This window comes from Dicentrarchus labrax, unplaced genomic scaffold (genome assembly GCF_905237075.1).
Source record: "Dicentrarchus labrax unplaced genomic scaffold, dlabrax2021, whole genome shotgun sequence".
NCBI lineage: Eukaryota > Metazoa > Chordata > Actinopteri > Moronidae > Dicentrarchus > Dicentrarchus labrax.
Genome location: NW_026136716.1, coordinates 7,644,441 through 7,666,401, shown reverse-complemented (window position 1 = coordinate 7,666,401; position 21,961 = coordinate 7,644,441). Strand labels below are relative to the sequence as shown.

Below are 21,961 nucleotides of genomic sequence, written 5' to 3'. Positions count from 1 at the left end.
TTCATTCTCAAATCCTAGCTACGGCCCTGATTGAGCGGTGTCCCCCCCCTCCCTCCCCTCCTCTCTCTCTCTCTCTCTCTCTCTCTCTCTCTTCTGTCTTTAGGACCCTGTAGCACCTGCTGATCCCTCGGTGTCTTGACGTCAGCGCTGTAAACGGTGGAGATCTCCGGTGCGCGTCGGCAGCGGTGCTCAGGCGCAGCGTCCGTCCAGCGCGCAACGCAGGCGGCTGCGGCGGCACCAGCAGCAGCAACTCAGCTCAGACTTTTCCCTTCACCAGACTCTCCTATACATCCACACACACACACACACACACTGTCTGGATACACTAACACACACAGACATCCACATCCTCCCCGGTTTGGAACCGGTTCCCTCTTTTCGCCACTCCAGCCCCGCCATGTCGTCTGCTGTCACCGAGACAGAGGAGTCGGCGCGGAGCTCCCCGCTGACACCGCTGAAGCTGGTCGGGCTGGTGTGCGTCTTCCTGGCGCTCTGCCTGGATGTGGGAGCCGTGATGAGCCCGGCGTGGGTGACCGCCGATGACCAGTACTACCTGTCCCTGTGGGAGTCCTGCTGGAAGCCGGGGAGCACCGAGAACTGGCAGTGCAGCAGCACGCTGGGCTCAGGTAACCGGAGCGGGGGGGGGTCACAATGTATGGGCACATAGATCATAACAACCGCTTCATCTGTCCTGTCCCGTGCGCACCGGACGCTGTAACCGTGTGTTAACAGAAGCTGTTAGAACAAAGAGTTGTTCTGAATGATGCTGAAGCTGATGATGATGAGGGGAGGATGCATCCTCACCTCTGGAAGGGCATTCCTAGAGACAATAATCTGTGCAAGCCACAGGAAGGTATTGTCCTGAGCAGTATGGTGGCTCCCCGCTGTGTCTATTCGACCATAACAAAGACTCATCCTGACAGTCTCTGTCAACCAGTGACTCCACTGGGATCTCCACATTCACTATTGTGGAGGTGAAATAAAGGAAAAGGCTGGAGTGCACTTCAGATTGAATTATACTAAAAATGATTTCAGGTTTTTGATTTTAACTATGAAGGAAAAAATGGATCATTTAAATAAAATGCTCTGAACTGGCATTAATGCAGTTTGTGCCACCTGCAGCACCACAGCCCAATGACATACCCTCACATTGCTCCCCACCGCTCCCCTTTTCCCCTCTTAAAAAGCTGCAGACATGACATTTTAGAAACACACTAAAACGTGTGGTAAATACTAACCCTGATGTTAATGTGACCACAGGTCTGTCAGGGAGGTGGGTGAGCAGCAGGGAAGAGGTGAACAGTTTATTCATGAATGTATTAGAGCTGAAACTGAAATTAATCTATTAATCATTAGATCTTTTTTAAAAATTTTAAATAAAAAATACAATGGTTCCAGCTTTTCTAATGTGAATATTTTCTGATATTCTTTGTCTTCTATGAGAGTAAATTGAATATTTTTATATTTTTTAAGTAATTTTAATATGTCACCTTGGACATTTTTCACTATTTTCTGACATTTTGTTTAAAAAATAATTGTCACATTATATATAATATAAAAGAAAGTTAGTTGCAGCTCTAAAAATGCAATTTAAGTTGTATTAATGGCAAAAAGTGTCTGTCTTGAGGTCTGATACATTGTGATTGTGATTTTCTCTGTACACTAACAAATGCTCATCCACCTGAACCTGCCTGTGGGCCTTTCTAGGGGCCGCTGTAAATGCTACTTCATAATGATCACCATGTAGATTATTAACGCTGCATAACTGCCACCACCTTTATGGTAAAGCCCATCAACTCTCCTGGGTGCTGCCACTTACCTGCGCCTAATTAATTCATTTGTCAACACAGGAGAAGGAAGAAAGCGGTGGGGTGGTGGAGGGGGGGAGTGCTGGCTTGATATAGAGCTCATCCTGTCTCGCTCCTTTTTTATGCTCCCCCCTTCTTTTGTTGTCTAGAAAACGGCCTTGTTGTCGCGCCCAAGAGAGGTCTTGCAGTTTTTGGAAGGGGGGTTGGAGAGAGAGGAGGGGTTGATCTTGGATGTTGGATTGGTTTCCAGGGAAACAAGAGTTCACGGGTGTTACTTTAAATGAGGTTAAAGTGGCTTTATTTACTACCACTGTGACACTAAGAGCTGACTGGTGCTAATTACACATGGGGGGCATTAAATAGGGATCATTTAAAGGGTCTTAAAGCTGTCAGACACTGCGACAAACAGTATCTATCTATCTATCTATCTATCTATCTATCTATCTATCTATCTATCTATCTATCTATCTATCTATCTATCTATCTATCTATCTATCTATATTTGTATTCAAGTGAATGAGTGCCTGACTGTCTGTGTGTGGAGACAGAAGGAGAGTCTGGGTGTCTGGATGTCCGTGTGTAAATTGGTGTGTGACTGTGTGTGTGTGTGTGTGTGTGTGTGTGTGTGTGTGTGTGTGTGTGTGTGTGTGTGTGTGTGTGTGTGTTTGTGCCAATAAGAAGCTACCACGTTGAGCTGACCTATTTCTGGACAGTCTCTTCTGAAGCCCAGCTGAATATTTCATGTCACACTCTGATTTCTCTGTTGTTACATCTCCGCACCTCCTCTCCTAGGACCTGTGCACACACACACACATCCACTTACACACTTTGTGACCGCAACTTTCAGCAGTTTTCTCTTTCCTTCTCACACACACATACATGCACGTCCAGACTCCAGACCAGGACTCCCTAATTAGATGTCTTGGTGCGACAGGTGTGTGATGGCTCCAAAGTGTGTGAGCCTTACCAACACACTCTCACACACACACGCACACACACACACACACACACACACACACACACACACACACACACACACACACACACACACACACACACACACACACACACACACACACAGATGTTAAAAAATAAATCACTCTCTGCTTGTGCCAGCTCTCTTGGCTTGTTCCAGCACCTGAGACAGACCAAAGCAGCAGTTTCTGTTAATTTAGCTCATCCTTTTCATTCATTGTGAAGATTCTTTTTTTGTAATAATGTGAAACTGAACTTATCACAGCAGGAAAATTGTCTTTTCACCTTTTCCTACTTGGCATCTCTGCTTGGCAGAGCTTCTACGGTGCCGCCCCCGCTGACTTTGGCAGTTATTAATTGGCTGGCTCATGGGTACTTCAAGATAAGGATGTGTGATCATGGTGGGCCACCATACTGTTCAAGAGGACAAACATACGGAGAGTTTGCAGATTTTATTAACAACACACAATATAACACTCATTGGCATTAAGATGAATCACTGTATGAATACAGTGATAATAATATGCAAGAGAGGAATGCTTCAGAGACAGGACTCGATGGATTTCGTCTCATGAATAGAAGTGTGAACTTTTAGCAACTGAGCTAACCTAAGCTTTATTTTCCATCTTCAGTAACTTTTGTCTTGATAGAAATAGTGAACAAAATGTCAGGAGGGAGTAAACAGAATATGCACAAAGATGCAAAAAGTTCTCTGTAGCACTCTCTCATGTGACCCCGCCTTAAGAATACTGTGTACAACACAGGGTTAAACAACAGCAACGAGCAAAATGCTGTAATGTATGCACAGACAGATCATTTAATACCTCAATCAGAGTAAGAAATCTGTAGTTCACAACAAGCACAGCGTAGCTTCTAATTAATTGGAGTGAGATGGAAAATTAAAGGCATAAAGCAATGATCTCACTGTGCTGAATAGAACAGAACTATTGTGTTAATACCAGCTGCAGTAATTGGAATATGAGTTTCCTTGTTAATGCAGGTACAATTATAGCATACATTGTAATGAGTATCTGAAGCCCCTCGTGTGTATCCTTTGGTATGTGATGGTCAGTTTAACATGTCGGTCTCATGTTTGAGTAAGAGCCTGGGCCACTGTGTAAAAGTCACAGAAGCAATCTTACTAGGTCACGCATAGTGAAATGGAGCATGTTCTTTTTATTAGAGGTTTGACTGTACAGGGATGACAGGAAACGATGGAAAAGAGAGATAGGGAATAACATGTAACAAAGGTCCTCAGCTGGATGTTAACGTCATGTTGGATGGATGGTATATGGGACAAATTTGTGTGTTTCTAACCCAAGATGGTTGTATGATTACAGAGTTAGTCTTGTGAGGGGTAAATTAAATCTAATTACATTGAATGACAGGCTTTTTGCTGACGTGGGGCATCTATGCTTGGCTGGTTTTCAGGCTTGTATTATTAATGCACATACATTGGTGTTATTTCCACTGGGGGCACTGGGGACACGTCACCATCACTTTTTAAAATGGGCATTTTTGTCCCAGTTACTTTTTAGAAGCATAATTTGGTAAAAAAAAAATTTCTGAAAAATAGCTTGCACCAAGAAATAGCCTAAGGTTTGTAAACAGATCGTTGCGTCTTATTTGCCAGATTTGACGGTGCATAATAAGATAGTGACTTACAGTACAGCGCTGCTTGCTAAAGTACTTTATAATGTCTTTTTTCCTCCTGGACATCATGCAGTTTGGGTTGCTGCAAATTAGGCAACTCCACTTCTTTATATATGTGTAACTAGCTACTGTACCTTCCTATGATTGATTGTCCTGTGGCACCCGATGACAGCACTGGTATTTGAGTTTAATTGTGTGAAATGTATGAATTAATTGATCGCGTGATCCAGTTTAAGATGCCAAATATCACACGTAATTGTGGCTCTTGGACTAAAGCCGTAACACACATTCATGTACCAGAAAGCCATCACTTAAACACACAGATGAGGCAATCCATGTTCAATGTCTGAAAAGGGCGAAAGGGATTTTTGATATTCATGACAGTACAGAAAGATCGATAGTTGACAACCAGCCAGTGTATGAGATCAAGTCGGCTCCGCGCAGAAATCCTGGAGTTCAATTCCCTCATGTTTGGCAAATAGGACATGGCTTCAGATGAAAACTCTTATAGTGGGCGTTTGGCCTTAAAGGCAGACATCAGGGGAACCGCTACCTGTCACACACGCACTCTACGCTCTGTTGAAATGGTGTTTGAACCCAAAGAAGTTCCACCTGAAAGCCAACCCACTTTCTTTCTCTTCTTATTCTCTGCCTCGGAGTCACTTCTTCTACTCCTTACATCCTCCTGTCAGGCTCAACCACCTCCTCCCGCTCTCCGGTATTCATTCATCCCTCCTGTTGTTCCTTCCATCTTTTCTCATTTTCTCATCCGCGCTTCCCCTCGCCCACCCCTTCCTTTTCCCATTCCTCTTTTCTTGCAACTCCGATTTCACGCTTTGTACTCAATCACGTAGACACACGTGTCTATGTATTCAGTCAGAAAGATGTGCCGTCGCCACCAATAGGTTTGTCATTCACCTGACCTTGAGAGAAGATTTCCCAGGCTCACAGTTTGATTTGGTTACAGCCAGAGATTCTAAAAAAAAACAAGGAAACCAAATATGTTTCCTCTTCCTCCTCCTCTTTAGAATTCTGACATTGGCCTTTTCAGCTTAATTTTGCGTGTGGTAATATTTACACATTTTAGAATAAATGCCAAAAGATCTGCTCAGTTTTGACTGATCTGATTTTAAACAAATTTAGAGGGAAGTGGTGTCAGTTTTGGCCCGCTTTGACCCACATTTGTCGCTCTTTGTTGTCACAGATTTGAGATCAGTCCCCACTGAAGTCCTAAAAACCTCCATAAATGCCTCCTCGCTCTCTGCCCTTCTCATCTTTCTCTATCAGTCTATCGATCCATCCGTTGCTTTTACTCCCCGGCTCTTTTTCATCTGTACTCTTAAATTAATTGTCTTTTTCTCAATACTCAGCCTTCCTCCCATTCCTCTTTTCTATCTCCTTTTTGTTTGTTCCTCACTCCCTTTTGTCTCCTTTTCTTCCTCTCTTCCCTCCTTTCTGTCCCTCTCCTCCCTGAGGGCTTCATTGTTACATTTCTAACGTTAATCATTTTCCCTTTGTAATTTCGCCATCCTCCTCAGCCCTCTCCATCTCCATCTCTCCTTTCCATTTTCTCCGGGGTCAGGTCTCTCCCCTTTTCCCCCTCTCTCCCTCTTCTCCTCCTCTCTTGACCCCCTCCTCTCCTTCCCATCCTCTCCACTGCCTCCATCTCTCCTCTCAGTGAGCTCGGCCCCCAGAGACGCCCGTTCTATTTGTAGCCGCTGAACGAGGAATGGGAAATGATGTGGCATTCAGTTCTGTGGCAGGCAGACAGACAGGGGAATAGCCAGGAACCTACAGCTCCCTCGTGCCATCCCCAAAACACACACACAGACACACACAGACACACACACACGTATACACACACACACACACACTCTGGGGGCATGATGGGGAAATGGATTTGCATGTGGCCAAACACACATAATCCTTTTGGTGGATGCAAATCAAGCTCTCTTCAAAGCATTTGCACCATCACAGCAGCAGCATGTTGCAGCACATAAAGCGTCTTAAAATAAACAAATTCTAAATTATCTATGGACATATAAGAACAAAATTGTCTTAAATACAGTTATCCCTCTGGTATTCACTTGCAATACTTCTATATTTTTTTAAATGAAGCACCTGTTTTTAAACTTTAATCTGCTATGTTCACTTGGATACAGTTTTTCATATTTTGGTTATTACATTGGTCTTTGATTAAATCTAAGGATTAAAAAAAGACCTTCAGATTTTTAAATCCACTGTGCTGAACACAAGGGATTTCGGACCACTTAATTAACACACAGGACCCCCCCAAAAAACACTCAAAATCCAATTTCTGGGGGTTTCAGAATTTAAGCTGATTATTTTCAATTTGTCTACATTGTGAAGTTTATTTTGGAGCTGAAACGATTATGATTAGTGGATCATCTGCAATCTGGAACACTTCTGACACAGTAAACTGAATTACTTTGGATTTTGGATGGTTGGTTGAAATCACTTTGGTTTCTGTGGAACCAACTAACTAAAGCTGTTTATTTGACTTTTAATAAACTATATGATTAATTGGCTAATCAAAAAAATGATCTATCTAATCTAAATGACAATTTCATGACAATCAATTTAATAGTTGCGGCGATATGTCCAAAGTGGTGGATTGACCAACAGACAGACATTGCCATTCCTGCAGCTATGACACTAACATGTTAGTCCTTGCATCACTATTTATTTTATTTTGCATTTGGAGAGTTGTGAAACTTCAGAGGATCCCACCGTATAATCAGTGAATATCAGGAGCTCAGCAGTGTGCACGAAAGCTCAGACAGGTCAGTCATGTTATATCTTATTGCGGTAAACCATGAAGGTCTCCACACTTTGCCAGCTCTGCCTAAATGACGTAGGTTTCTTGGTGTGACCCTCTGCTAACAAGTTGATCTGAGCGGATAGAAACACAAGTGAACATAATCCACTTAAAAACATAAAGGGCACTTCTACATCCACAATCAGCACAGATCTCTGCATTGTTTTTATCATTTATTTATTTCTTCTGGCAGTTGTGCGCCCTTACAGTACCCTGAAGCTCTGCTTTTGTCGGCAGCCAATTCCGAGCCTTTGATTTTTATTTATTCTGGCTCATGACACATGAGCAATGACCCGACCCTTTAATGTCTTTGATTCAGAGGTATCTGTTGGTAACGGGTTGTTTCTGAGCTTTGAGGGCTAAAGCAACTTTCAATGTCATGTGCGTACTCTTGATTTTACATTTGCAGCTTCAGGACTGATGGTTTCTTTTTCTGGATGCAGGGACCTAAAGTACTACAGTGGTTAATCAGCAAGGCAGCTTGGAGTGGCTTTGCCGAATAGAAAAAATGTGACCGTGTAGTAATCCTGTCACATGGCAAACGGTCACATTACAGCAAGAAGAATTTCTCACAACACAGCACAGTGTGTGTCTGTGTGTGAGAAAGTGGTAAGCACTAATTTGCAAGCTACATATACCAAAGTGTGTATGGAAAGAAAACTGAAGAGAGGGCTTTGCTTACTGTATGTATATCAAAGATAAAAGATAGTTGTACAGTAAAAGCTAGTGTGTGTGTGCGTGTGTGTGTGTGTCGGTGTCTCAATGAGAGAGACAGAGAAAGAGGGAGTCTCTAGAGAGTGTGAGTTACTCTAGTATTTACTCCAAAACAAAAAGCTATATAAAAATAAAAATAATGATTCAGTGGTTACTTATCAGGTTAATTATTTTACTTTTTTAAATTTTAAGTGGCCAAAATAAATTTTGTTGCTGTCTCCGTCCACAGCAGTCCATCACTTAGCTTCTGTGTCTGTGCTGGCACTCCTGTCTGCTTCTCCAATCACCAGCTTCTCTATGTAAATACACTGACTACGCATAAGAACCTCATACGGCCCCACTTCAGAATAACCCAACCCATTCCTGTAGGCATAACCAACCCCCCCCCCCAACATGCGTGCTCGATTTAAGTGCCTCACAGGGCTTGTACTGATGGAGCACACATTTACAAAAGTTCAATCTACTCTGGTGGGAAATATGTGTGTGTGAGTCAGTCTGAGGGAGAGAGAGAGAGAGAGAGAGAGAGAGAGAGAGAGAGATATGATTCCCATTGAACTACGGCTGAGACTGACATTTATTTTCACTTCTGATTGGTTATTTGATGCCTTTCCATTTCATGCTGACTTTTGATTGGTCGAGACTGCTTCCGCTGAGCGAAACCCGCTCTGTGCTTTGAGGGGAGTAAAATATGAATGAATGATAAAACACTTGAGCCTTGTTTTTAACCCTCCACGTCTCTCATCCCTCACTCCACTCCTGTGTACCTTGTTGCATTTATTATACAGGGCTACATTTTTGGGCAACTCTCAGGGGGGCAACAGAATTGCCTCAGTGTTGTTGCTCTTGCTGAACTAAAATATAAAGCAAACAGACTCAAACATGTGCGCACAAAGCCACTCAGGCAGATCAGAGTCAAAGGCTACAAACTATTCAGTGGGCTTTTGTGTATACCTCGCTGCCGGGAAGCATTTTAATAAAGCTGAATAGGCGTTTGACCAGAAAACGACCTGCACTTGATTTTGTTGCTTTGCATTCGTGTTACAAGATGCTTCTGATTGTACCAAAGATCTATCTCTCCTCTCTTCTTCCTGCTCTCTCATCTTTAATTTCCTCCGTCCCTCTCTGCCTCCCACTATCCACCTCTGCATCTCATCTTTCAACCTCTATCTCCATCTCTCTTTCCCTCCCTCTGCCTCTAAATCTCTCATCTTCCCTTATCTCTCCCCCTCCACCATCCATCTTTCATAAGCTTTTTTACCACGCTAGTAAATGTAGGCACCGGCTGTATTTACCCACCTTAAATAGCTGGAAAATAAAAAAATAAATTCACTTGGCAGTATACTGCTAATGTCAACTAGTGTGCATTGGCTTTGCATCTGTACTGACAGTTACATTTCTGCATCAGATACGGTTCATTGATGTTTTTTATCCAGAGCTTTCAGTTTGAAGTTTGTCTTTTTAAGAGCTTCTGTTTGTCCTCAAGGAATACAGATTATTTTATTTATTTTATTTGTAACATAGCACTTCCTAGTTTAGTACAGAAATAGGTTTTTATAGCAGCTTACAGGAGCCCGGCCAATTTGACAACATCACATCTGATCACAGTGTGAAGGCAGACAGATGGAATAAAAGGTTAGAGAAAATGGTCAACTCTCTTTTTCTCCCTCCGAGCCCAGATGGATCACAGGACGAGGTGTGCGTGTGTGTGTGTGTGTGTGTGTGTGTGTGTGTGTGTGTGTGTGTGTGTGTGTGTGTGTGTGTGTGTGTGTGTGTGCGTGCGTGGTCACACCAGCATATGAAATGGAGAAATTACGCAGTGAAATCCATTCATTCCAGTGGAAATCGCTCAGTAGATTTTCTCACAGCGGATCCGCATGAGATTTTTTTTCTCAGAGAAATCAAGAAGTGAACTTTGACACACTAACTGACAGCGCTGACCTCTGAGGGGACAAAGAGTCTCATGTAACGTTTGCTCAACAGCGACAACTGTGGCCACAAGCGGCAATTGCAGGATAATGGCACGTTTAATTTCTGTTGATTCATTGAAATGTCTATTTGTGGCATGCTAAAACATATAATTGAGAGCAAACTGATGTCTTTAATAACAGTTACACAGCAACATGTATCTTAAGTTTGCTAACATTAGCCACCATAAGCTAGAAAAAGAAGATAACCCTTTTGAATAAATCGTGCAAACTAACAGGATGCCGGGAGTTTGAGGGACAGGGAGGCTGTTTTCCACCTTTAACTCCTAAAATAGCAAAACAGTGTCTCTTTCCCCCTTTTTTCCCCCTTTGTGTGCTTAAGTAACACTAGCTTCCTCAACCCGCGGGATATGTCACAACGTTTCTCTCAAGTTAAAGCATTTTCAACTCTTCGCTTCGCTTTTTTCTGTCCAAATATGTCGAGTCTTTTTATCGACCGTGTCTGCAGCCGTTTGATGTGATATATGGCATCAAGTTTAGGGTGTGTCTTTGCATGTGACCATGTGTCTGCGTGTGCTATTTCAGAGTGCGTCATGGTGCTCCCTAAGTATAAATGCAGACAGGTTTTTGATAACATGCCAGCAAGGCTTTTTAGCCAAGGCTTTTTGTCAGCTCAGGTATACTAAGTGCTCTCTCTCTTCATTACTTTCACTCAGCGCTGCTCTGTCCCCAGCCCCTTCACGCCCTCCTCAACTCCTTCTCCTCTTCCTCCTCTCCCCTCTACTTTCAACTCCCCCCCCTCCATCTCCTCCTTCTTTGGCATTACTTTTCACGCTGCCCTCTCTCTGTCCTTGTAACATTATGCCTGTGCCTCTCCACTTGCACGTTTCCCCTCTTTTATCGCACATCACCCTCTCGGAGACGCTCGCCGCCTTGTCGCCATCAACCCTCTCTTCATCTCAGTTTAACTCGTCTCTCCCTTTTTTCCCCTCAGTTCCCCTTTGTTCCTCGATTCCCTTTGTTTTTTTGTGGTCCTTACGCACGTTCATTTGTTCCTTCTTTGCCCTTTCATGTATTCTTTTCATCCTTTCCCACCTTTGTTTTTCTACCTTTCAGTATTCTTTCTTTCCTGGACCCACTGCTTCTTCCCATCCCTTGTCTTCCCTCCTTCCTCTTCCTTTGTTCCTCCTTTTTTTTACCACGTCTTTCCTCGCTTCTTCTTTTCCCCAGCCTTTATTTTATACCTTCTTCATCCCATCTTTCTCCTTTTCTCCTAACTTTCTCCTCCCTTTCCACCCGTCCATCTTTGTCCTCCTGTCCCCCTGCCTCGCTTCATTCCTTCTCCAGCCTTCAATTCATCCCATCCTCTCTCCTTTCACTTTCCATCCTCTTTTCAAATTCCTTCCTTTCTTTTCTTCCTCCATTTCCCGCTTTTGTGTATTCATGCCTCCTTAATTTCACCACTCTTCTTCCTCGTTGCGTCTCTCCTTTGTTTCCCTCTTCATCCCTCACCCCATCCCGCCCTTTCTTCCATGTACCTGCGCTCTCCTTCTTCCTTCCCTCCTTCTTTCACCATATTGTCTCCCTTTTATTTCATTGTCCATGCCTTCAATTTTTATACCTACCCTCCTTCCGTCCTCACCCCCTCCCATGTTCTCCCTCTAATCAACATACTTAATGGTGAATATAAAATGTCAAATAAAATAATAAGTCCCCTGTGGCTCAGTCTCTCCTCCCAGGCCACCCTCAAGGTCTCATGCAATTCATTTCAAGCTCTGGTATGCATTTATTCATGAATGTTCTCTTAATGTTTTTATGCAACATGTTGTATGTATGTTGCCTCCTCGTGCTCACTTTCTTCTTGCCACTTTCTCTGTCCACCTTCCTCCCTCATCTCTTCTCCTCCCTCCTTCCCATTCCAGACTGGCAGGTTGCTACGTTGGCCCTGTTGCTAGGGGGTGGAGCCCTGGTGCTGATGTCATTCCTGGTCGCTCTGGTTGCCGTGTGCATCGGCACAAGACGGCGATTCTACGCACCCGTCGCCTTCATGCTTTTCGCTGCAGGTCAGCGCACACACAATGAACTTTAGTCCACACGCAATAATACCAGTCCTGGGTCGGAGGCCACACACTCATTATGTGCTAAAATACACACACTAATGACACACACACATACACACTTAATTAGCCAATTTAGACAAGGTAACTGGAAGGTTGCAGGGTAATCACATTGAAAACTGACATGCATTTAAATGATAATCCTTACTTACTCATTAAGTAGGCACACAGGCTGCACACACACACACACACACGCTGACACACACACAATCCCTCTCTCCCTCAAACTAATTTAGAGAAAATCTTATTTTTATGAGTCGGGCCCAGCAGGGTCGGAGCTGAGTGTCACGCCTGTCCATTTAATTTCCCCAGCCAGCTCCAATCTCAAGTTGGACAACTGTCAAGTTTCCACATTTTCCCCATTCTCACCTCCCGGGAATAATTGGAAAATTTCATTTTTTTAAGGCGTGAAATGTTTCATTTTGCAAAGCTGGATGTGTTGCCTGTCGGACTTTTTTCTCAATCACACTGTGCAAGCCACAGAAGTGAGATACAGCAGTAAAGAGGAAATCTTCTTAACTTAAAGTGATTGAGATTTACAGAAGCTCTGTGGTTTTTATGAACTTAGAGTCTTTTTTTTTCCTGGAAAATACTTTCAAAGCATGTGAGAGGAATGAAAAAGCAACGGATTGGAACTAAACATCCTTATTATGTCTGGATTGACATTTGACTGCTCATTCAAATAGAATAATTTTGCATGCTGTAATGGTGGAGAAGCTTTTCTGTCTTTAGCCTCGGCAAAGCAAACAGTCAGTGGGACATTTCCAGTTTAAATACATATGGACATACGAAGGGAGAATAGCCTCATTTCAACCATTTCCTCAAGATATCCACAATTTATTGAGCATAGAAACACAACATTCCTCAGAAATCATGTTTTTTTTCTTCAGGTTTGGCAAGGGAGGTGGCTTAAAATACTAAGCCTCAGCTGCCATTATAATACAAAAGAATCCAGTTCGAGGCACGAATCAGAGCTGCAGCAAATTCAAAATGCTTTACTGATGCGATTTGGGAACAAAACACTTGGCTGGTATTTACCAAATTCATCCAGAATTGACTCAGAAGCAGAAAGACAGATTTTAACCAAATGTATTATTTGGTTTCTAAAATAAACTACAATAAACTTCAGCTGGCAACAGGTTTGTCCTCCTCTGTGGTTTAAATTCTCACCTTGTTGCAGTGATGTAAACGTGTACTCCAGGGTGTGTCAGTGCACCATGAAGTCACTGCTTGGTGTGGCTTGAAACCTTCAACCAGCGAGGGCGGCAAAACATTGATTTTCAGCCTGCTGTTAAGTCACTCCTTAAGAACAACAAGATTTTTCTAATACAGTTGCTCATGTCTTGTACTAAAGATGCAGCCAGGACAGTAACACTGTTGTGTATGTTTTCGATTTTCCTTTTTTACAATACAAGTAATCATTGATATAAGGAAGCAGGTAATGTCGGGGCTGCGACTGTGGCTATTGGACAAAAGGGGAACAATGAACCAATCCTGAGGTAATGTTCTGAGATTGAATAGCTCCCTCATTTACACAGACTACCTTCCTCTGTCGGGGGAGCCAATTTCCGACTCCTGATCAACCGATCTCTGCCTCTGCTTTCACTGTCAGTAAAACTTGCTTTCACCACAGCAATGGTTGCAGAGCTCGAGAGCCGGTGGAAGCTCTTAATTTTGAGATGTTAAATCCACTGTGTGTCGAATTGGAAAGTTTTCAACTTAGCACCCCCTAGTGGTAGAATAATAAAGATACTCTGGCAGAAAGCAATTTATATATATCTTTAGGGGGCTTTAATTTCCTTTAATAGATAGTGACAGGCTTGGTATATGGGCGCCCCTAATGCTAAGTTTTAACAGGATTTCCTTGTTTTTCTACAAACAGAAACTTATGCCATCAGAATTAATTAAAAGACAGGTGGGTAAAAAATAATACACATAGTGGCTTCAAAATATTACCAGCACTAAGTGACTTTAAAAGATGGAAGTTAAAAGCGATGAAAAGATATTTCTAATCATGTTTTCTTGCGAGGCTGATTCCTACCATAAAGTTGTTTGTTGTTTTCAGCGCCATGGATTGGAACCCAAACAAAAAATGCACCCATATTCTCATTAAAGCATTTTACTGAGCGAAAAGTCAAAATGCACCACTTTGATTCAATAATAATCAATACTTCAAGCTAAACTCATTATATATTATTTAATTCTAGAGCTTGGAAAACTGAGTTCTGTAATCTATGAGTACTTAACATCCAAACAAACAAAAAACACTGGCTGTCAAGATGCACTTGTTTTCCCCGTGATGGAGCACAAACACCCTCTCTAAATGATATCTTAAAAGCCGAGCGTAGAGGCAAAATGTTTTTGGGTGGACTATAAAAGGACCCTCAGTGAATGATAGATCACATACACACTTCTTAACCACCAGCTACTTCTTTAAGGCTTGTTTTTCACACCATCTGTTTTAATATTTGCATGTTTTTTTGTATTATGCATTTTTTTTTCCATGCAGGAAAGTGCCAGAGCTTGTTTACGTTCCCACAAGATGAATTCCCTTTGAAGAAACGATTGATGTGTTCCCCTTTGTTCCACTGCCATCCATCTCTCCCCCCCCCCATTTTAAGCATCTATCTCTCTGCCCATTCTCTCCCTTCCCCGTCCTCCGTTCACCTCCCGTCATCCCTCCATCCCTCCCTAAACTCGTCCTGCTTCTTTTGACCCTTTAGTCCAACTCTGATCCTTCTCCTCTGTCGCAGTCCTGCAGTTCCTCCGTCCTCCCTCTCCCCTCTTTCATCCTTTTCTCCTTCCTCTTGCCTGATCGAGTTTGATTTATTTTGTTTTTCTAAAATGCGCTAAATGAACTAAACAGAGCTAAATGACATTCCCCCCCGGGCATGGACTCTCTTCACCACCCAGTCGATGCTAATATCTGCTATTTTTCCAGTATTTCTAAACTGTTTTGTACGTGACTGTAAAAGAAAATAGTGTATGCGACCAAATCCCATTAACATGAATTAAACTTAAAGCAAACTCATTTTACATCAGAGGAAGTGTGTTCAGCATTCAATAATTAATAATTAACATATCAATAAAATATTCACCTCCTACTGTGTAATACACCATTGTAAATCTTTGAGAACAAATATCTTTTTTCCATGTTGGCTCACATATTTGTATTATTGTTCAGCTGGTGTTTTAAAATTGATAAATTACCAAATACATAAATATTTCCAACATTTACAACCCTTCTGTTTCTTCCAGCTGGCACCCAGGCTGGCATCTTGCTGTAATAGCAATACTAAATATAGATACTGACTACACTGTATTTTAAATTACTTTTTATTTTTTCTAACCTTCCTTCCTCATCTTCTTCATGATATGTAAGCTCTAGTTTCTATGGTGACTATAGACAGGTTTTCCACTTACAATCGTGGATGAGCGTGCCGCAGGGGGGTTAGAAAGCACATTATTATAATGTCATGATAGCTTTTACAGTATATGGACATTGTAATCTAGCAGCTCTATGAGGCTTCGGCACAGCTAAATGCTAACAACATGCTCACAGTGACAATGCTAACATGCTGATGTTTAGGTATGCAAAGTATAGAAGAGGCTGACATTAGTTTTGCTTTTTAAATATTGGACAAATTAAGATTTTGACCTGATGATGGCGCTACATGAAAAGTCAGAGGATCACAAGTTATTATAGTTCAGTTAATTCAGGTAGTAGTAGTATAACACTACATCTACTTTGTGTTACACTACTACCAAACCACCGGTTAAGAGCACAGAACCCCCCTTTATACTGGATATTAGTAATGTTAGCCACAATAAAATTACTGCTGTCTGCCATCAAAATATACCAGACAATAGATGTCTTCTTATAATATTGGATGCCTGCAATGTATACAGGCAAAACTTCACTCACAAGAAACTTTCAGTAAAAGTTTTTTAAATATCCTTTATCAGCTGCAAGGGATCATCACAAAAGACTGGACACATTTTTTCTCTATAAAAACAATAACAATGTCAATCAGCTGTCACATCATCAGTAGCATGATGATGTTGTTTTAAGAATATATACTTTGCCTTGTACTTACTGTCTGTATGTCTCCTCCAGTTGTTCTTCAAGCCTGCAGCTTGGTCCTCTACCCCATCAAGTTCATCGAGAGCATCAACCTGAGGATCTACCACGAGTTCAACTGGGGCTACGGCCTGGCCTGGGGGGGGACCATCTTCTCCTTCGGCGGGGGAATCCTCTACTGCCTCAACCCCAAGAATTATGAGGAGTATTACTAGCCCGGATTCAAGTAGAGGACCTTACAGTCACATGCTGGGAGAGGTATTCAGGGGGCGAGGAGGGATTTGGGGGTATTTTCCTTTAACGGCTCAATTCCCAAGAACGGTGAGGAATACTATAAACTGGATTTGAGCCAATAACTGTATCGCCACAAGCTTCCGCCCCCCCTGGGGAAATTCAGGGGGGTGCAGCTGGCGTTCGGGGGATTGCTTTTCGTGCCTCAGTAAACAGAAGTGTGGGCACTGAGGCTGGTGGGTATTTGAACTTACAGCCCTAACATCACCAGGTCAGCTCTGGGGAGGGGTTGGGGGGTGGAAAGAAGTCTTTCTAGTTTATGCCTATGACTTGTGACACAACAGGGAGAACTGACAACTCTGCAGTAACAAAGGATGGAGAGTTACGGTGCTGATGCCTCCGTTCTTTCTTTACTGCAAGAACTACTCTTATTATGTCACCAGGACGACCCAACCTATTGATATGACTCTGTTACTTAGGAAACAGGATGTCAGACTGGGAGGCTTTTACTGCACGTTTACGCACGCATGCACATGCAAAGGCACGTGTATCCTCACCTGTAAACATCAAATTGTCGGGCTGGACGTCTTCAAAAATCTACTCCCCAGTCTCCTGCTCCATCAGTTCCTCATCGTCAGTGTTCAGTTAGGAGTTGTGGCATTTTGTTTTTCAGGGTTCTCTGGAGCTCTTAAACTTTCACAAGGACATGGAAGAGGATCAGACACTACAGTAGCGCTTTAATAACTTTTCATAAGACAGATAGGTTCCTCTTGGGGGTAGGTAAGAGGGGGGGAATAAAATAAAGACACCCGCTCAATATTCTGTTATCGACCCACTTGTCTGTTACCGCGGCAACCCACAGGGTGTGCACATGCAGCTGTCATGATTGATTAGCCATGGTCGGAGGTGTAAGATAGGACTGCACTCAGCTGCCTCCAAGGGTCTGCTAAATTTCGATTCCCTATTGAGCTGAATTTCTCCGCACCGTGACGTTCGGAGGATCCTTCCTCCTCTGGTCGACCTCCTTTTGCATCCTGTTTGTGGATAGAAGTGTCCGCTACACACACCACGGGCAGATACAGGCTCCCAGTGGACATGTTTACGTGTACATCAGTAGTTTGACAATTGACATTCACAAAAAACAAAAACTGTGACTTTACTAGACATCCCTAGGGGCATATTTGTCTCAAGCACCTTGCTCAGGTGCAGGTGAAAGTTGTCTTTAGCTTTTAGTCCAGATGGTGGTAGCTGGAGTTTAGGATTGTATCCAGAATCACTGTGATTTACAAGGTCACAGCTTAGATATTTGTGTGTCATCTTCATAATAAGTGGAAACTCATCTCATATCTACATATAGGAAAGAAGAAAGTAAATGCAAGAAATAATTGGGGACCAAGTATCGAGCCCTGAGGTACGCAATACCAACGCCAGTGTAGGCAAAAATCAGTGCAGTGCCACAAAATCCACTTTGAAACATGTTAAATTATTAATTTACTAACACTTATATATTATGCTGTTGGGAGTTTATTTTGGTGGGAATAGTGAGTAAATAAGGGGGTGATTTTGGAAGCAGTCTAAGGAATTTGCATTACATCTTTTGGTTAAATAAATGCATACGTATTGTAAAAGAAACATTTAAGATAGTCAAAAATGACTTTAAAAAAGTACTTAACTCATAACAGGATTACTGTCAAAGACACAATTTCCTAACTCTGGGGAATCAATACATTATTTTGTGCATGTAAACATAGCCACTGGAGCTGACTATTTATAAACCAGATCTGTGTATCTACTGATAAGTTCAGGCCACGTTTCATTAACACCAAACTGCTGTCTCCTTGTCTACAGTAAATGTCAGGGATCAGCCCTGCACCCAGTGTGTGTAGATTTTAGTGGAAAACAAGCCGGGCATACATGTGTTGGCACAGGAAAAGCAAATGTCAATATCAGTCAGTGTCAAATGTCAGGAATAATGGATGCTGGGACACATACTGTAGACAAATCATACGATTGTATCTTACATCAAAGCACCACCACCTTATAGAAAAGCTGATCTGATAATAATCACTGCTTTCATGTCCCAACATGCTGATTTGAATTGTAACCGCATTTATCTCAATTCCACTGTTTCCCCTGCCCTCTGGGTTGGGCTCTAATCAGTTGTTTGGGTGGTAGACGTGGATCCAGTGAAATTTCTGGTTGTGGATGTGGATGGAGGAGCAAATATTGCAACTTCAATACTAATTTATAATTATAGATTGGGCGATGAGGCAGGTGATGAAGCTATCTTTTCCTTTCATTGTGCAAAAGCGTATTTATGTTTTCTCTCAGCTGAAGTGTAAATTCAACTTCTCCTGAGTGTTGAATTACTTTCCAAACCCTGTGACCTCCATTCTCCCTTTCAAAACACACTGTAATTTCAAAAGTGCGCAGGGAGTCGAATGTAAAAATATGACATTTTGGAGATACAAGCTGTGTCTTGTCTGTACTTTCCATTGTTACATATTTACAGTGGAGCTGTCAAGCAACCATCCCCCAAAAATAGGATCCAGGCTGCCTCCCTTGCCACCTTAACAAATGTGAACTGTGCAGCTGACAGAAGTCCATTTATTTTATATAAACCGACACGATGATGTTTACCACAGACAAAATCATCTCCTCTGTTGATGATGAGGAAATGTATTTGTTTTTGACAGCTCTGCCTGTCACTACAACAGCCGAGCTTCTAAAATCAGCTCATTCAAGTTTATTAACGACTGAGATCCGATGCTGTGGGAAGATTTTCATAACGTTTTAGATTACAGCCCTCAAATTATAGTGTTACCATTTAATATATGAAGGGTATCAATAAAATAGCTACTGGTTAACAGGATGGAAGTACAAGGGAAGAAGATGGCAGGTTAGGGAATTAAACAACTTTGTGTTTACATTGAAATAAATTACATCGTTAGTGTTTTTTAAATGACTGAGTGCCTATTTATTAATTACAGGGTACATTAACATTGTTGCTGAGTAACAAGACAGGAAAATTGGGTCATAAAGCTGAAAAAAATTATTAAAGGAATAGTTTTACATTTTAGGAAATACGCTTATTCACGCTCATGCCGAGAGTTAGATGAGAGAATCGATACCATCTCATGTCTGTATGCTAAATATTAAACTGTAGCTGTTTATTTAAGACTGGAAATAGGGGATACAGCTATCTTGGTTCTGTCTGAAGTACCTATAAAGTTCACTAATTAGCACGTTTTATTTTTATTGTTTAATCCACACAGCCAGATTAGCTGTTTCCCCTTGTTTCCAGTCTTAAAGCTGAGCTAAGCAAACCGGCTGCTGGCTGTAGCGTCATATTCACCATACAGACATGAGAGTGGTATCAATCTTTTAAATCTAAATCTAAAGCTATAAGAGAGTATTCCCCAAAATGTCCAGCTATTCATATGGTATAAATTACTGTTGCTAAGGAGAAAAGTGGCAAAAAAAAGAGCCAATGCAGGTTTAAAATGTACTGGGTAAAATGTGTTATCCCATTATTCCATGTATTTTTCACCTTACCAGGTCACTGGTACCCCGTATATACAAAATATTTACACTGTAATTTGTGGGCTGTAATGTACTGTAAAGTGCTACTAAGAATAGCCTGGTGGGCAGGATATGGTGGAGACTAAAGCCACTAAATTTCACTTTACAAGCCTTTTCAGGCTGACATAAACCTCATGTTGTAAATTCACAGTGTATATTCTAGTAAGTACTACTGAACTGATGGATGTGATATGAAAGTAGGGTCTTCTGAGGGGCAAAAAAAAAAATCCTAAACTTCGATGCTTTTATGTGGATTGTTTTTAGTGACAGGATGTGACAGTTTACCCATCGTTTTCTTTAGCGCTGAGTGAAAACAGAAATAGCACTCACTGTTACAGCCATTATTCCATTAGTCATACCAGCTTTATGGGTCAGCGAGTGCTTTTCAGCATGTGACCCTGCTCTTCAGTATTTTGTCAGAAAGATGTCACAGCTTCACCGTGTTTAGCGATGGGGCTCCAGTTAATCAGTGTTTAGCTTTGTTGGGTCACCAGATTTTCTGTCAGGTCATGGACGAAGCACTTTGTGTCACCTGACTCGGTGTGCTGTTACTCCGAGCGGGCAGAGCGCAACAGAAGTCCTGACACAAGGAGGAAGTGCTGTAATAGAGATCATCACCACCAGTATGATATTTGATATGGCCGCTACTGTATTTAATACTGTATGATCACGACTTAGTGAGGGTGTTTTTGCTACCTAGAAACGTCTCTGTGCTTTGGTGGTGTAGAGGAACATTAGGCACCAACACTGTAACAGACCTGGGTTAAAATATACAGGACTAATCTCAAATATCACTTTATAGATTAACAATTTGATACTTTCAAAATCAAAAACATACATTGTTTTTTATGCGCAGAAAATTTGTCAGCAGCCACCCTGGTATTACAGCACCCTTATTCTTAATTTACCTGCCAAACACATAAACACTCTCTAAATATCTGGCAGGGGAGATAAATCCCAGATCCAGATGCCAGATCAGATTCAGATCAAAGACGTACTGCTTAATTTCATCAGGTAGTTCAACATTGTGCAGCTGCTATTATTGCCGTTATACTACATTTTCAAATTTGTCATACAGAAAACAAACATACCCTAACTTCTCATAGCTGCTGCCTTCAGGAGCGAACAGAGGCAGTTAAAGTTGCCGTGTCTTTTGATTTCTTAATTGGGAGCTGAAATCAATGTCACATCAGTTGTAATTAAGAGCCTCTGACTCTAAATGACAATGCAAATATGTTTGCACCAGTTTCAAAAATGACCTACATGCTTTGATTTTTAATGAAGCACTTCAATGTGGTTCTGGGTAAATAAGATTATTTGTGTTAGGCCCCTCAGTGTAATATCCACGGGGAGCTACATGAGCTCAGCGACAAAAACACAACTGCCCTTTAATAGGTTATACTTATTATTTGTGGCCCCAGGGTGTCTGACCCATGCTGGTTCCTTGAACTTTTTAGCCCAGGTCTGACTCGTAGCTATTAGCATTTATTTGGTTATTCATTTACTGAAGAAAAGTAGAGGCTCGCAAACAGAGGCCGCTCTGTTTTATGCATCATCTCCCAGTAGACTGGAGAGAAACACTGTCTAATGATGTGCATAGGGATTTAGGAAGTGTGTATGTATGTGAGTGAATGACAGAGGAAGAGTGTCAGTGTGTTTGACAGGGAGAGGAAGAGTGTGTGTGTGTGCATGTGTGTTGGCATGTTTTAGATGCCATTGTAGAGATGTCAGTAATCAGCATTTATCTCTTTGTACGTTGGCACATTAAAGCACTGAACAGAAAGTCTCACTCTCTGTCTCATTTTGTTGTCATGTCTTCTTTCTTTCATAATCTTTATTCAGCTCTGAAATGATTACTGTCATGTTTATTTCACTTTCAGTATAATCTTATTGAGCAGAGATGACGTTCGCTAAATTTCAGTGCAATGATGCACTGTAGTTTCCTGGTATGCTGATTTGTTAGATGCAAAGGGAAAGCGGCAATTAAGATACAATGAATCAAGTGCACCCAGAGGACTAACCAAAAAATATATCTA

General features: G+C 41.9%; 1 protein-coding gene across 1 annotated transcript; it reads left to right on the top strand.

The window, feature by feature from the left end:
* The first annotated feature begins 114 nt into the window (after window positions 1–114).
* LOC127378780 (transmembrane protein 47-like) lies at window positions 115–21,708 on the top strand. Its single transcript, XM_051428041.1, has 3 exons — window positions 115–626; window positions 11,837–11,977; window positions 16,149–21,708. Exons 1-3 carry the CDS (start codon window positions 398–400, stop codon window positions 16,325–16,327), a joined length of 549 nt encoding a protein of 182 aa, XP_051284001.1. The 5' UTR covers window positions 115–397; the 3' UTR covers window positions 16,328–21,708.
* Window positions 21,709–21,961: the final 253 nt, after the last annotated feature.